Source organism: Panonychus citri, unplaced genomic scaffold (assembly GCF_014898815.1).
Source record: "Panonychus citri isolate SS breed McGregor unplaced genomic scaffold, ASM1489881v1 Contig00077, whole genome shotgun sequence".
NCBI classification, from domain to species: domain Eukaryota; kingdom Metazoa; phylum Arthropoda; class Arachnida; order Trombidiformes; family Tetranychidae; genus Panonychus; species Panonychus citri.
In genome coordinates, this window is record NW_026515482.1 from 2889692 (window position 1) to 2905248 (window position 15557).

The window sequence follows — 15557 nt, forward strand, 5'->3', positions numbered from 1 at the left end:
TAATTAACTGATCAATTTAGGTCGTTTTTGGAGTTGATTGTAATCAGTTAATTGAGTTTGAACAGCGTATACTGTTTAATTGCCAGAGGAAAATTAAAAACATTCAATTAATTGTTAATTATAACATTTATTCAAATTAATTCCTAAAAGTTATCATGATGATGATGGCAATTAGTTGATTGTGAGGGTTAATCGGCTTATCAGCCGCCAATTGGAAAATAAATCAATGAGCCGATGAGAGTTTCGTTAATATAAAAAGTTAATTGTTTACTTTTAATTATTTTAATTATTTCAATTGATACAATTATTCATATTAATTAAGATGATAAAGTTTTTTTCTTTCATACTTACAACAAATTGATACATTCAATTTGTTTAATAACAGCAACATATAAATACTAATTATTGCTATGGTTTTATATGATTAATAATATTATCATTTTTTTTTTGATTAAATAAATTGATTGGTATTCACAATTAATTGTCAGGAGAATTAATTGTTGTCATGATAATTATCGTAGGTTGTAAATTGTCACAATTATTATAATTTTCTTTTTCTTTTCATGTCCAATTTACTTCAACATGTTCACACTGGTTAATTGGATCGTAATTAAACTTTGATTGATTAACTTAGCTAATTTTTTTCAGGCAAAACAATTTAACAATTAGTTTTAATTTTTTTTTTGACTCTCTCATATATCGTAACAATTAACAGGGATATTTTGTATCTCTCTTTCATTGATTGACATAAAGTGAGGCCACATTTTGACGGAGAGTAAATGTTTGATCTGAATGGAAACAAATGAAAAGATAGAAACAATTAATAAATGATCAATGGTTAATTTAGATGATTAAATTAGCAACAATTAAGATTAATTACCTTTGGATAGATTTCCAATTGCTGCTTGTTTATTTAAAAACTCTAAGCAAAATTTTTCGGACAATCCAAACTCTTTGATGTAATAAGTGAAAGCCCTGTAATTAAATCAACAACAATTAAGTTAATTTTATAATAATTCAATTCTTTCACTTGATTCAATAACAATCATGATTTAATTGAAAGGAAAAACTAATTATAATTTAATGAGAATCAACAATCAAAGTAAATAAATGGATTCTGGTTTTGTAGTTGTTTTCAATTCAGTAAATTGACTTGATTATTAAATGATTAAATTGATTGTTCAGTTGAACGTCATTAATAGATCAAGGTAATTACAATCAAAGGAAAGATGTAAAAATGTCACTTTAATCTAATTGTAATCATTATAATTATTTAACCAAATTAAATAATCAAAACATGTAACAAAATCAAGAGAGGAAATTTAAACGATGAATGAATTAATTGAGATTAAAATTAATTAGTATCATTTAAATTAGCAGAAATTAACACATTGACAATTAGGTTAATTGTTTGTTCATTGACACTGTTACCAACTGAATTTATCTGTTTAATTGTTATACGAATATAATTTCATCTGCCCTCGACAATTAAGAAGATTGATTAACCTTCATTGGGGAAAATTATTTTCTCTTCAAACAATTAATATTATTATTCCTTTATGATCAATTCTAATCAGATTATAACAATTAGATTGATGGCTAATTGTTATTAAATCAATAAAATCGTAAGTCAAAATGTTCATTAGTTATGGTTGTAAATTTCATAGGGAAAACTAAACATGACAATTAAGCAAATCAATATTTTCTAGTAGCTAAATTTAACAATTAATAAAAAAATAAAGGTTAATTGTGATGGTTTCAATTTATTGATTGAGTGAAAGACTAAATTCTGATCCTGATTCTGATTAATATGCTGGTGAGTGAATTAAATGGTTGGATTGACAATTCTCACGGAATTAAAAGCCGATTTGGTGACAATTCTTACCCAAGTTGTCCGAAAACGGTGTTTTCTTGTAATTGAGCTTCTTCATCTCTCTCATTTTGAGTGATATTTTTTGACAATAATCTCTCATGAATGGGACTTTTTGCTTTCTCACAAATGACGGAATCAAAAAAAGCAGCGGACCAGAAACGATGAGATCGCCAGATTGGTTGTTCTTTCAGGTATTGATAGAGATATTGACGAGCGGAGATATTATTATAATCATTGATTGAATTTTTTCGTTGTGAGCTTTGAACTTGTTGATTGGAATAGTTTTGAAATGGATTAACCTGAGCCAACGTTGGTTCATGGTAAAAGGTGAAACACATATTCAATATTGTTTTGGCTGGTGAGAAATCATCAGATTCTGAGCATTCGAATAAAATTATAGCAAAATATTGAACCAAACTGTAAAAGGTACTTTCAGTTACTTGCTTTTGGTAAACTCTCTGAACGGGTTGACATCGACATCGGTAAAAATGGTGACATAGTTTAGTAGATTCATGAGGGTATTAGATGTAACCCAGAATTCATCAGATTCAGGTGATTAGGAGGAAAGGAAAAGAGAGAATATTTAGTTAATTGTTCACTAATTGTTAGAAGGAAATGTTAACTAACCTTTTCATTTATGAAACGAGAAAAGAGTAACCTTCCTTTGTCTGTTCGAGCATAAGCTCCAAACAATGATTTCTCTGGCAGGGTAATTGATGAACTATTGTGAGAATAGAAAAAAAACAGAAACAGGAAATGATTATAGTTAGTTAATTGTCGTTAATTGTTCAATTCAGATATATGGGAATCATCAATAAATTGGCAGGAAAACGTTTCTTTGGATGATTTTTACTTTTACCTGTCAGAGAAAATCTTATCGACAAAATTTTCCATGAAAATTTTAACCTCTTCATCGTCATCGGTACCATCAGAATTGTAGTCACAATTTGATGTCCATGGATTAGCGGAGCATTTATCTACCATAGTTGATTGACCATTTGATTGGGATGAAATTTTTGAATTGGAATTTAAATTGTTGAGATCAATACCTCTTGGTCTTCGAGGAATCCTTAATCTTAATCGATCGTTGTTACCCTCATCTTCAGCTTCAGAAGATTCTAATGATGTTTCCTGTCCACTGCCAATTCCAATCGATTCACCGGTTCGATAGGGTTTAAGGGTATCATGTATCTCTAGATTACGAAGTTCGGCCACGGAGACACAACTTGATCCACCCATAGAATGACCACTGTCCAGAGTATCTAGAGAATCCATTGATGTATCTTTGGATCTTTGCATTGATGATGATGATTGGACGATGGGAATTGTCATCATTTCTGGTTGACCAAAAATTGAACGTATTTTGGGTCGACGACGTTGTTTATTTGCACAGGGAGAACCTGTAGTTGATCCAAGGGGAGAGTTGTTAATGTAGCTCTTTGAAGGGTCAGAGTTCGACCCATTATCGGTGAAACTGGATTGGAAGGCTTCAAGTCGGGATGATAATCCGGATAAAAGGTTATCTTTAAACCCCCAAAGACTACGAGTACCAAATAGTGAACTTGACTTGGTAACCGTTGATGTCGGTGGTAAATTTGATGTTGGACATTTAACAGAATCCATCAAGGTTGAGGTGACGGTGGTACTTGTGGTGGTTATGGTTGATTCGGCTTGGATTGGATCAGATGTTGATGAAGCCGAGGAAGAAGAGGTCAAAAGAGTTGATAACCTGGTCATTGATGGATAATGGAAACTGGTCAAGTTTTCACAATCACTTTGCATGGAGATCCCAAAGATGGTGAATAATATCAAAATTGGAAGACAATGATGATAAGAGACAGAAGTTAACAAAATAATCAACCAGAATGTAAGATGAATAATCAAATAGCTGCATAAATATTAGTAACTATTGACTTTTAGTTGGTGATGGAAAATGTTACCTAATGAAAGGGAAAAAGAAAAAATCCAAATTAGAATGGAAGATAACCTGGGGTCAGTGTGAGAATGGTAGGATGACTAGGGGATGGAAATGATGATAATTTAGAATAAAATTAAAAGAGAATAAAAAATAATTCTCTCCAATTTATTCTAAAAAAAGAAATCAATCAGTAGGTAACAAGAGGAGTTGATGAATATCAACACATCATCAACAAAGACAATTCATTGATTACAACCGGTAGGAAAATCCAATGGAAATCAAATGAAGACAAAAATGATGATGATGATGATTATGATGATGATTATGATGATAATAGAATAATAATTTCGATGAGAGAAAAAAAAACAACTAATTAAATAGAATAGAATTTGTAGAAACACAATTTAGAGAGAAAAGTAAAGAGAGATGGAGAGACAAAATGTCCATTGTTTGGAATGGAGAGGAAAAGGAAGAGGTAAATTTTTGACCAACGATTAGAGGAAAGGTTGACCATCTAACAATTAGAATCAAAGATCTCTAGTAAAACAAATGAATTAACTTTTCCAATTGGTCTGATTGGTGATGAAAATTGAGATTTAATTTAATCCTTTTGTTGTTTACGTTTTGTTGGTTGATTAGAGTAAAAGAATTGGAGATTTGGGTTAAATGGATTGAATTAAACACTTACTTTTAGTCTTTATCATCTTTAACTAATCCATTCTGAATGGGTTGGGATTAATCAGCAAACTAATCAACATCACAATTAACCTTTTTAACTGATTCAATCAGTTTGATTCTCATCGAGATTATTGATCAACCGATTGATCGATTTTCCAGATTTTTAATCGAAAAAACTATCGACACAAATCGAGACAATTTTTGTGCACAGAAAAATAGAAACAAATTTAAAAGGGTCAATTTTTATCTCTTTTTAAAAAATTACTCTAACTTTGGACTCAAATTCTTGCATGATAATCAATTTAAGAACTTCAATCAATATAATTTTATCGTTTTCAGCCAAAAACTATGAGAATAACAATCGATCCGAAAATTTAATCGATTCGAGTTTCGTTTTCAACGCCCTCTGCTGACAGTTTTTAGAACTAAAAAGAATTTTAAATTTTGTATTAATCATTTTCTTTCCGTTTTTGTATCAATATTTACATAGAAAATTGTCAACAATTAACTGATTCTGATAATAAGAATTAATTGAAAGATTCTTTCATTTACCTAAATCATTTTCTTTCTCTGGCATCTTTTCTTTCATTGTGATGCCTTGGATAGAAAAAAAATTCTCATGTTCTAATTCAGTGTTTTTCGATTGTTGTGAAATATGTCAACATTAAAAGGGAGAATTAAAGTTCATTCTCACCTTTCCATGTTGACCCGATTATTTGATCAATCAACATTCACATATCAATTTCACATCAATCAAAATTTCATATCTTTCGATTGAAAAAGGAAATATTTCAAGATCATTTTCCGTTCTTTCGATATTTTTTTTTCTTCTTTTTCTATCTTCAGAATATTGATTATTTTTCTGTTACCTTTTACATCTTGACCATCAACAGTTATCGTGGTTTACATTCAATGTCCTTCTCAGGGTTGACCTTTCGCTCTTATGCCAAAAATCATCCCAAATCACATTCTCATCTAATTGCCTATGGAACTTGTGGACCAAGAGATAAGTGAGTCTTTCGATTGTTCTAAATTTTGGTTCTATTCTGTAATGATTAAGGTATTTGATATTTCTCCTTCTCCAGTGGTCGTTTTATAGATTCTATGGCCTTTCGAATGGGTATTATTGCCGCGATTCGATCGCGATCCATGGAAAGTCAAGCGGTCGGCATTATGATCACTGGATCTCATAATCCATCTGAAGACAACGGGATTAAAATGATCGATTTCAATGGTTACATTTTAGATGAACCTTGGGAACCACTTTGCGTTAAATTAGGAAATGAATCTGACCTTAAACTTGAAGCGGCGACTCATCATATCATCAAGAAGTTAAACCTTCGTAATCCTGGCCTTGTGTTTATCGCTCGAGATTCAAGAGACACTTCAGAGAAATTGGCCAAATCAGCCTCAGACGGAGTTCGATCAACTGATTCGGCTGTTCGTGATTTCGGCATGTTAACTACTCCACAATTACATCATATTGTTTACTTCCATAACAAAGGTCTACCCGAACCCACCGAAATTGGTTATTTCTTCAAGTTTATCGGTTCGTTCAAAGAATTGGTCAGTTTTTTTTGTACCTTACGATTTTAAGAGATTTTAACATTCGAGTTTGGTTTTTTTTCCTTGAATATTTTCCAGTGTTTCGGTATAAACAAAAGTCCAGGTAAATACACACCGAGATTGAATGTCGATTGTGGTAATGGTGTCGGTGGACTCAAAATGAAAAAGGTCCAAAATCAACTGGCCCCGTATCTTTATCTTAACCTTCACAATACTGGTCCTGGTACCGTTAATCAAGAATGTGGATCTTATTTTGTTGAAAGTGAACTTAAAGAGCCGATTGATTGTCCAGTTAATCAAGGTGATCGATGGTCTTCAATTGGCGGTGATTTTGATCGAATCATTTATTATTATAAGGATAAAGAAAATCAATTAAGAATATTGAATGGTGATAAAATCGCCGCTCTTTTTTGTCTCTACATTAAAGAACTTCTTCTATTTAGTGGACTTTCCGATAAAGTGACCTTTCAAGTTATCCAAACGATTTATTCTAATGGGAAGACATCACGATTTCTGAGAAAATATGTCGGTGTTTCGGTTGATTGTTCACTTCCTGGAATTAAAAATTTAATGAAGAAAACTGAAAATTCTGATATATCAATTTGGTTCGAGTCTAATGGACATGGGTCAGTATTTTACAACGAAAAAGCTTACAGAGTGGTCAAGAGTGCAGTCGAAACTGATTCAACTGGATCAGCTGATTTATTGATGAAAATTTTCCATTTAATGCATCAGGTAAATTGAAAAAAAAATTAGTTGAACAATGAAAATAATCAACTTACTCTCTAAATCAATTCTCTCAATTAACAGAGTACCGGTGATGCTTTTTGTAATCTCCTTTTAATCGAGTCCATTTTGAGAGCCAAAGATTGGACAGTTGAAAATTGGGACTCCATTTATGAGACATCACCTTCTCGGTTCGTAACAGTGACAGTCAAAGATCACACTTTCATCAAAACAAACGAAACGGGCACCGTTGTCCTCGAACCCGATAAATTACAATACAAGATCAATCAGTTGGTCAACAGATTTGAAGATAGTCGAGTAATTGTGCGTCCATCGGGAACCGAGCCCGTTGTTCGAGTCTATGGTGAGTCAAGTACTCAAGAGAAAGCTGATCAATTAGTTGAACATATCGTCCAACTTGTACAAAATTATTCGAAATAATAACAAAAAAAACTTGATCGAAATCAAATTCGTAACTTTTTCCTATCCAATAAAATTCATTTCCTTTAACCAGAACAATCAGTAAGTGATTAAAGATTCTAAATACTTGTTCATTTATCGTTTTTCCATAAATAATTAGTTAACATTGATTGAGATTAAATCTAATTGATTCAAAGTTTCAATTCGCAACTGAATCGCTCAATGGCTCCACCTGTTGGAGAAAAAAGTTGAACGGGTAAATTTAATTGAGAATTCATTTTAACAGTTGGTTTTGGTAACCTTAATGGGATAAAAGTTAAATGTGTTCATAGTAAAGTTAAACATACAATTTACTTGTTAATACCTTCAAGGTTTCTATTCAAGTTAATTGTTTATGTAAATTGTTGGCAGCTTTTACATTTGCTTTGATTTGATGATTACAGAAATCAAGGGTTGATAAATAACAAAAGGGATAAAGTGATTTAGGAAAACCGGATAGAAAATAGTAAATATCCTGATAATTTGGTTAACAATTGTAAAAAAAAGTGTTAAATCTTGATATGTTAACAGTTATAGAGATTGTTATTAATTGTGAATCAAATAGTTGTCATATTTTTGTTTCAATATAATGCACTTTGTGTGTTTTTTTATGTGAGATAGAAGTTGATAATTGGTGGAGCGAGTTGATTGTTGATGAAACTTTGAGAAATTAAATGCGATGATTATTACCACCAAAGAAGAAAAGATTTGGTAAAATTAGAGATTAAAAGTCACTGAAGTCACTTATTGGTAATTAATGCACAGCCCACGAAATAAAAATGGATTTTTAGATGAATTAATTAAGTGTCTCTCTCAATTCAAGTTCTCGGATTCAAGTTATTAAGGTGATTATGTGATTTGTTTGGCTTATCAACCCAAATAAGTCACCAAAATCCGTTGGTGGGAAGGAACCAGTTTCTTTTTTTATTGATTAAATCTTTTCTTTTACTTTGTTGTCTTGGATAAACTTGTTGATTAATAAGAGAATAGAAAATCGGGTGGGTTGATCAGCTGTTTGTTATTTCAATTGTTATAAGGTGATGGTGATAATTAATGATGATGATGAAGAGATGAAAACAATTGACGGTAAGGGTGAAGATGCTTTTTCATTTTTGTCGTAGGTTTTGATGATATCAGGATATCTTTTTAAATTATGCTCTTGATGGTGATGCGTTTATTTTCCGTTCTCCTTGTGCGATTTCACCTCGTTGATAGGCTTGGAACTTGAAGGCACTGTCGGTGAAGTAGATTCCAGAAGAAAAGATTCCGAAGAACTGAAAAGGAAGAAGAAATTAAAATTAATTAACTTGTGATTTTGTTTTATAAGGAAAAATTGATGAAACAATTGAATTAAATCATATGTCTAGACTGAGAAAAACGATTAACATGTAATATAAATATTAATGTATCATTTTGGATTCAATTGTAGCAATCGTAAGAAATAATTATTATTATTTCATTGTAAAGGTAATATAACTTGACGAATAAAAAACTGATATAATTAATAGATCGTAAAAAGATACTTGGAATAGGATGTTTTGATTGGAAAGACAATTAACTCTAATCAATTATTGCCCTTAATGGTAATGTGTAGAGAAGAATTGAATTGCTAATTAAACAATGAAACTAATCAACAATTAATTGAATGGTGCAATGTCATCTACCATGAGCATGTAACGGCAAAAAAAGAGTAAGTTTAAAAGTGAAACTAAATTAATTATAAATAACAACCAAGAAATATAATTCTAAGCATCGTAACAAAGCTAATAAGGGAAACTAATTTTCTAGATGAACAATTGTCTGTATGAATTAACTTTTTTTACGTTCAAAGTTGAATGTAAATCGTTGGAAAAAGATTGAAAGAAAATTCTTACACCAGCAGCCGCATAAGGAGCACCATCGAGAATGATGACAATTGAGCCAATGAAAATAAGTAAACAGGTAACAGCACAATAAACCACCTCCTGAGAAAACAAGAGAGAGAAAAATTCACATTAAATCACATACATAATAGGACCACAACATGAGAAAGATGATAGAAAACTAATGATCAGAGTAATGTAATTTGATGCAAAGGTAGAAGAAGAAAAAGTGAACAGAAAACATGGTAACAATAAAGAAAATGGATAACGTACAACAAGAAGCCATGGAATATTGTGAAGTTTCTCAATTACATGGAACATGTAAGCTGCGAGAAGTAATAAACTAATCCAGAAACATAACATTGTGGTGGTACAAAAATAAGCTACAGATGAACAGCCATGACAGTCGCCTATGGTTCCACAGATGAATCCGAGTAGAACACCGGCCTGAAAAAGAAAAAGAAAATGAAGAAAATGATGAGAATCATAATCAGAGGAAAACGATGGTTGACAAAGAGGAGAAATTAAATTTGCAACTGTAAACACTCGGTGGCCAACTTACAATTTCCATAGATTTAAGTAGCCCTGATGGAGTCTTAATGTATGAAGGGTCAAACCAAATGAAAGGAGTGACCTTAGTTGTTGCTGTGTTAATTGATGTTGGGAAATTTCCATTGTTTGACATGGTGTTGGCTAATTTGTTAATAACAGGTAAATGATGAGAATATTAAACAAGGAGAGAGAGAAAGATTGAAGAAAACGTTGAAGATACAATAAGATTTTTTTTCCAATGATTGAACAGCAATTGAGAAGAAATGAAAACCAATAGTTATCCTTTGGTTGTAACAGTTATGTTATTATGACAATGATGATGGTGGTAGTGTGGTGGTTGTAGTTTAAATTGAAAGCAAGACTAATTTAATTAACATCGTTAAAGTGATAACAACTAAAAAGTAAAAGAGAATAGAAAATAAAGAAAATTCTATCAAAAGAAAGAAAAAGGCGAGACCAGGAAAAAGAATAAAAGAAAAAAAAAGAAAATTGCAAATGAGAGAAAGAGAAACAAAATTAAAGATCCAACTGAGATTCAAAGATTCAAAGACAATTAACAGCAAGATCACTTCATCTAGAATGTTGATTAACTTAATTAAAGAAAATAATTAAATTTATAAATAATAATCAATTAACTGTCACCTTTAATTGTAAACAAATTGTCAACAAGTTGATGAGCAAAAAGTAAGAAATTAAAGCGACGATTATTCATCGATTTAATCGATCGAAAATTCTAAAAATCGATTATCACCTAAATAGAATCGATTTTAAAGAAACAGGTTCAACTTTAATTATCTTAAATTAGTTTAATTATATTCCCACTGTTAACAATTAAAGGTTACAATTAGTGCGATGTTAATTTCTATAGAAAACTCTAAATCATGATTACATAAGTAATGTTTACTCAATGACAGATTATTGATTAATCTCAATGGTAAATCAATTTATGTAAACATGATAATGAACTTTTTGTTTTGAGTCAATCAAATTAAATGATAACAATTAAAGTTCATTAACAGGATCTAGGTAAACAATTAAGGTCTTTTAAAGTTGATAAAAATGGTCAATAAATTAACTAATCTACAATTGGTCAGCAATTAAATGGGAAAAAGGAAACAATCAGACAAATAAAAACTTAACAAGATCAACGACCCAAAATTAAATTGTTATTAGTTAGTTAGTTAGTTAGTTGAGTTGTTAATTGCCCCTTGATTACAGTTACAAAATTAAATATCAATCATGATGAAAAAACAAAAAATCTTCAAGCTAATTAAACTTAAACCTCTTCCTAGTTAATTGCTTCCTTAATCATTGATGAACTTTCCCTCTCAATTGATTTGATTACTTCCCAATGATCAACTAATGACCCAACCCTAGTCCTTGAAAATTGATTTGATTTGATCCTCTTCAAATTATATAATCATCATCATCATCATCATCTTCATCTTCATCATTAACTTAATCATGATTATCATCATCAGTTGATATAAAAGGCCAAGATTCACTCAATCAAGGTAACATTTAGATCCAGTGTTTAGTTAAATTGTTACTGTTTAAGTGTTGGTACATTGAAATCAAAAAGTGATTAAATTACAACCACTAATTGTTAATCATTTTGTGCTTCTCATCATCATAATCATCATCATGGTTAAGTTAACTTTTATCTTGTTAATTGTTACCATTTTCTTTACCTTAATTGTATCAACTGTTGATTCGATTCCAATTGATTCATCTAATCATGTTGACAATTTACCAGCGACAATTAACCGTTCAGGTAAATCATTTGAACAACGTTATTTAACTGCTGCTGATTATTGTGAAAAACATCAACGACGATCATATAAAAAGTGTATGAAATCAAAAGGCTTTTAAATTGTAAACAATTAACTTAATTATGTTGGAGAAAAAAAAAATTGTACCTCAACAATTAAACAATATTAATAAACATTACGGTAAATAAAGTGAACTAACTTTCCAACCAGATTAAATTGTAATCAAATTAACTCATCTGATTATCATCTCGATCTTAACCTTACCCTTGATTAGAAATTAACTCGTATTAATTGTAAAGCTAAATCAGTGATTAGAATCAAGATTTTCATCGTAACTTTTTTTTTCTTTCAAGTTAACTAATCCAAAGATTAACCTCAACTGATTTTAAATCAGATTAACGACCTAATTGTAATCTATTAGAAAAAAGTAATTCGGGTTACGATTAATAGTTGATTTATTGGCAAGGTTTGTTGAGAGATGATTTAATTACAGTATTTTGACCAATAGTCTCTTAATTAATTAGTTATTTTTACATTTGATTTTAAATTTGTTTCGTATAATATATACACACATTCAGTCTTGATTTTCTGAAGGAAAGCAAAAAATGTAAGTGACAAGGAGAGAGAGAGAGAGAGGAAGAGAGGGAGATACAAGGTGAGGATGGAAAGGAGGAAATGGCGGTGGTTGGGATGAGGTGGTAGAGGGAAAAAATGTCACTGTTACGAAAAAAAGATATGGAAGCGGAAAAAGGGACAAGGTAGATTTAAGAAATAGTCGCTCAGCAAAAGATTGGGATGAAAAAAATGTCTCCATGTCGATGTGAGGGGTTGATTAGTTAATTGTTTGAAATGTTTGGTGGATCCAAAAATTGGAATACAACTTGAATCAAATTATATTAGTTTTCTCCCCATTTATCGTTGAAATGTTTGATGTGTGTGTGTGAGAGAGAGAGAGGGAGAGATGATGGAGATACGTTGATGTGTTGACGAGGTTGCGAATCAATTTAACTTCTTATTGAGTAACTTTCTTCATTAGCACTATTTGGTGTACCAGTGCTCGTTGGTGTACCATAATCAGCGGGTGATGCGGTGTTAGGTGATGCCGATGAGGTTGACTCCATGGATGAATTGGCTGACATGGCGGCTTTAGCTGCGGCTATTGAGAAAAGGTCACCAGCTGAGGGTAAAGGTGCAAGTCCACCAGATATCGAGGGTAATAAACTAAGGTCGGGTAAATTTTGTAGGTGAGATTTAAGCTCATCACGAACTTGGGAGACGGAGAGTAGTTTCTCCTTAAATTCGGCAAGACGTTGTTCCGCTGCCGTTAAAGAATCTTTCTGATTTTTAACAAAAGCATATAACATATTTGAAATTTTCTTTCTCTCCTCAAGTTCAACGGTTAAACGATTATTATAATCGGCGAGAATGGTACAAGCCTCGTCAACTTGACGTTGTAATCTTTCCGCTGAATCTTTATCACGAATTTTTTTCAATAGACTAGCATCTGATACTTCTGGCGGTAAAGAGGCAATCTTTTCACGGACATTGGCATCGCTTGAGGCAGAATATTCAAGAATTTGTAGAGCTGAAATTAACTCTTCCGGGTCAATTGATTTAACTATCGCTGTCTCATTGACAGTAAATTTTGAATCATCAAATTTAACACTTCTCTCCAATTTAATACCATTGTTGGTGTTTGTATCATTTACGGTTGTGGTTAATGTTGGTGCGGTTTTATTTGTTGTCTTCTTGCTAATACTATTCTTGGGAGTTGATGATGAATAAGAAACTGTTGTTTTAATGGTCGATGAGTTTTTTGAATTATTATTATTTGAATTGTTACTATTGGTGGTGCTGGTTGTTGTTGTTGCTGTCGTTGTTGTCGTTGTTGTTGTTGTTGTTGTTGTTGTTGTATTGGCGTTGGTTGGTTGTGTGGTCGATTTAGAGATGTTACTTTTGTGTGATGCTTTGAATCTTTTAGCATCATTTGTGGTCGGTGTTGAGGCTCGATCCTTTTTGGTTGGTCCATTATTTTCATCGGTAGAACCATTTTTAGAACCTTTTAAATCGTCAAGTGCTTTCCTCCAATCAGATATTTGATTAGAATCGTAAATATTTCTCTCACCCCAAACAGTGAGTATCCTCTCTAGGCCTTTCCAGGTTTTATCATCTGCCTCTCTGTGATCAATCAGTGAAAGAGCAAAAATTAGAATCAGTAAAAACAACACACAAATAATTAGCAAAATGATTGAAATTAGTCAAGACAGAAATCAGATACATTTAGTGTATGATATAAACATATACACAATTATGAATGAATAAGTAAACATATGAATTGTAAGGTAAAGATTTGATGACAATGATTTAAATTGAAATTGATTAAGTGAATCGTGTAGGTAATCAAATTAATAGTGAAATAATGTCACCAGTAACATAATACTTACTTAGCAACCGCAATAAATGCTGGTTTCAAGGCTCCAGCAAATTCCTTGGTGAATTCAGGTCCTTTTTTACGACTATTTTGAATAACATCATTGGCTAAATACATGAAGGTCAATTTACGATTTGTAGTTGCTATTAATAAGAAGATAGAATCAAATTAATAAATGTCAACGTGCAGAGCGAGTCAGATGTAAATTAAATGTGACAATAATATCTTACCCTTTTTAAGCTCTTTGAACCAGGTTTGCACAATTAACTTATGGTGTTTTCTATGATGAATTAACCATAATGAAAAGGTTTGAATTGTTTGAGCTGAACTATTTAAATCACCTAAACGTTTCTCTAATTGTTGACTTGTAAACCCAGACATAATTGGTTATTAGGGTTGTTTACAATTTGATGGGAAATAGAGAGAGAGACAATCACATATACAAGATTAACCACAATATGGATAATTTTGTTGTTGTTGTTTTTTTGTCTGAGTAAACAAAATATGTTGATGAAGAAGGAGAAAAAAGTTGAGAGAGTGAGATATAGATAGAAAGTTGATTATCACAGTCACTGGATATCACTGCTTTCCTTTAAATATTGATTAACAATATAATCAGGTTTGCTGATAGCTGAGGCCTTTCAGAGTATAAAGTTAACATGAAACAATTAACAATCCATGTTACTGATACTGTTGTTTAGTTATTGTCAAAGAAAGCACAATATATTATATACGATGATAGAGTGGATGATGTTGATAGAAGAATAATCAAAATAAGGATGATAGAGAAGTAAAATAATGTAAATCCAAGCGCAAGTAGGAGAAACCAGAGTGAGAATTTTAAAATTGAACGGCCGGGCAGGAATAAGAAATTAAAACCAAACCAACAGTTGAGAAGAGACCAGATTAACCCAAGACCAGAATAAAATCATTTAAGATGAAACCTTTTCGATGGATTGAGAGATAAAGGTGAGAAAATTAAAACAACAACAGAAGAAGAGCAAGAAAAAGAGAGCAAGATACAGAAAGAATATGGATAATAATAATAATAATAATTCCTCCACCAACACCGACAAAAAGCAAAAAGAGAATATGAGTTCACTTTTAGAATAGAAAATGATAAAAAAAAATAAAAAGAGAAAAAGAAAACAAAATAGAGAAAAAGAAAGAGAAAGTAAGAGGAAAAGAGAGAGAGAAAGAGAGAAAACCACAAGAGAAGAAAAGAAAACAAGACAAACAGTTGGTTCTTTGTTTGGAATGAGAGTGTTTTGTCTAAAATGGCGAATTAATTGTTTCCATTGGTCAGTAGATTTTAATTACTATTCGATGGACAATTAATACTAATTGAAAAGGAAAACAATTTAATCAAGTGAGTTAAAGGTAACAAGAAATAAACAAAACCGAAATTGTAAACAAGCATTGGAATAGGGACCGTCCATTAATCCGGTTCATCGAAACCCGGTTACTTTGAAAAGATTAAATTCTTTTATTTTTTTTAGTTTTTAATTAGGTAAACACTTTAATCTGGATTTTAATTTGAGTCGATTAATTAACCAACTTTAGAATAATATTTTGCTCAAGTTAAAAGGGTTAATTTGGTTTAATTGTTAACCTTTAATGGAAAATCTTTCAATTTCTATCGGTTTATTGACTGTTTTGCCTTCTCTTGTTATGTTCATTTTTCACCCTGTTAATTAGTTGATTTAATTTATTTTTTCTT

The 15557-nt window shown here is 31.3% G+C and overlaps 4 protein-coding genes across 5 annotated transcripts; 1 reads left to right on the plus strand and 3 right to left on the minus strand.

Annotated features, from left to right (window-relative positions):
• Positions 1-241: 241 nt before the first annotated feature.
• Positions 242-4628, minus strand: LOC128386877 (uncharacterized protein KIAA0513-like). 2 transcript variants are annotated; one of them, XM_053345984.1, is made up of 6 exons: positions 4480-4628; positions 2733-3813; positions 2501-2594; positions 1886-2331; positions 881-975; positions 242-788 (listed from the first exon to the last, which is right to left on the minus strand). In XM_053345984.1, exons 2-6 carry the CDS (start codon positions 3653-3655, stop codon positions 736-738), a joined length of 1611 nt encoding a protein of 536 aa, XP_053201959.1. In that variant the 5' UTR covers positions 3656-3813; positions 4480-4628; the 3' UTR covers positions 242-735. The 2 variants fall into 2 exon arrangements, with proteins under 2 accessions (XP_053201959.1, XP_053201960.1); XM_053345985.1 differs by lacking the exon at positions 4480-4628 and adding an exon at positions 4048-4414.
• A 301-nt stretch (positions 4629-4929) lies between these two features.
• On the plus strand, positions 4930-7280 carry LOC128386865 (phosphoacetylglucosamine mutase-like). The gene is made up of 4 exons (XM_053345970.1): positions 4930-5479; positions 5555-6035; positions 6114-6770; positions 6846-7280. Exons 1-4 carry the CDS (start codon positions 5382-5384, stop codon positions 7200-7202), a joined length of 1593 nt encoding a protein of 530 aa, XP_053201945.1. The 5' UTR covers positions 4930-5381; the 3' UTR covers positions 7203-7280.
• A 250-nt stretch (positions 7281-7530) lies between these two features.
• Positions 7531-10290, minus strand: LOC128386866 (CKLF-like MARVEL transmembrane domain-containing protein 4). The gene is made up of 4 exons (XM_053345971.1): positions 9645-10290; positions 9356-9529; positions 9095-9184; positions 7531-8494 (listed from the first exon to the last, which is right to left on the minus strand). The coding sequence occupies exons 1-4, from the start codon at positions 9765-9767 to the stop codon at positions 8372-8374; spliced, it is 510 nt and encodes a 169-aa protein (XP_053201946.1). The 5' UTR covers positions 9768-10290; the 3' UTR covers positions 7531-8371.
• A 1553-nt stretch (positions 10291-11843) lies between these two features.
• Positions 11844-15241, minus strand: LOC128386863 (regulation of nuclear pre-mRNA domain-containing protein 1B-like). The gene is made up of 3 exons (XM_053345966.1): positions 14068-15241; positions 13851-13980; positions 11844-13584 (listed from the first exon to the last, which is right to left on the minus strand). Exons 1-3 carry the CDS (start codon positions 14216-14218, stop codon positions 12411-12413), a joined length of 1455 nt encoding a protein of 484 aa, XP_053201941.1. The 5' UTR covers positions 14219-15241; the 3' UTR covers positions 11844-12410.
• Positions 15242-15557: the final 316 nt, after the last annotated feature.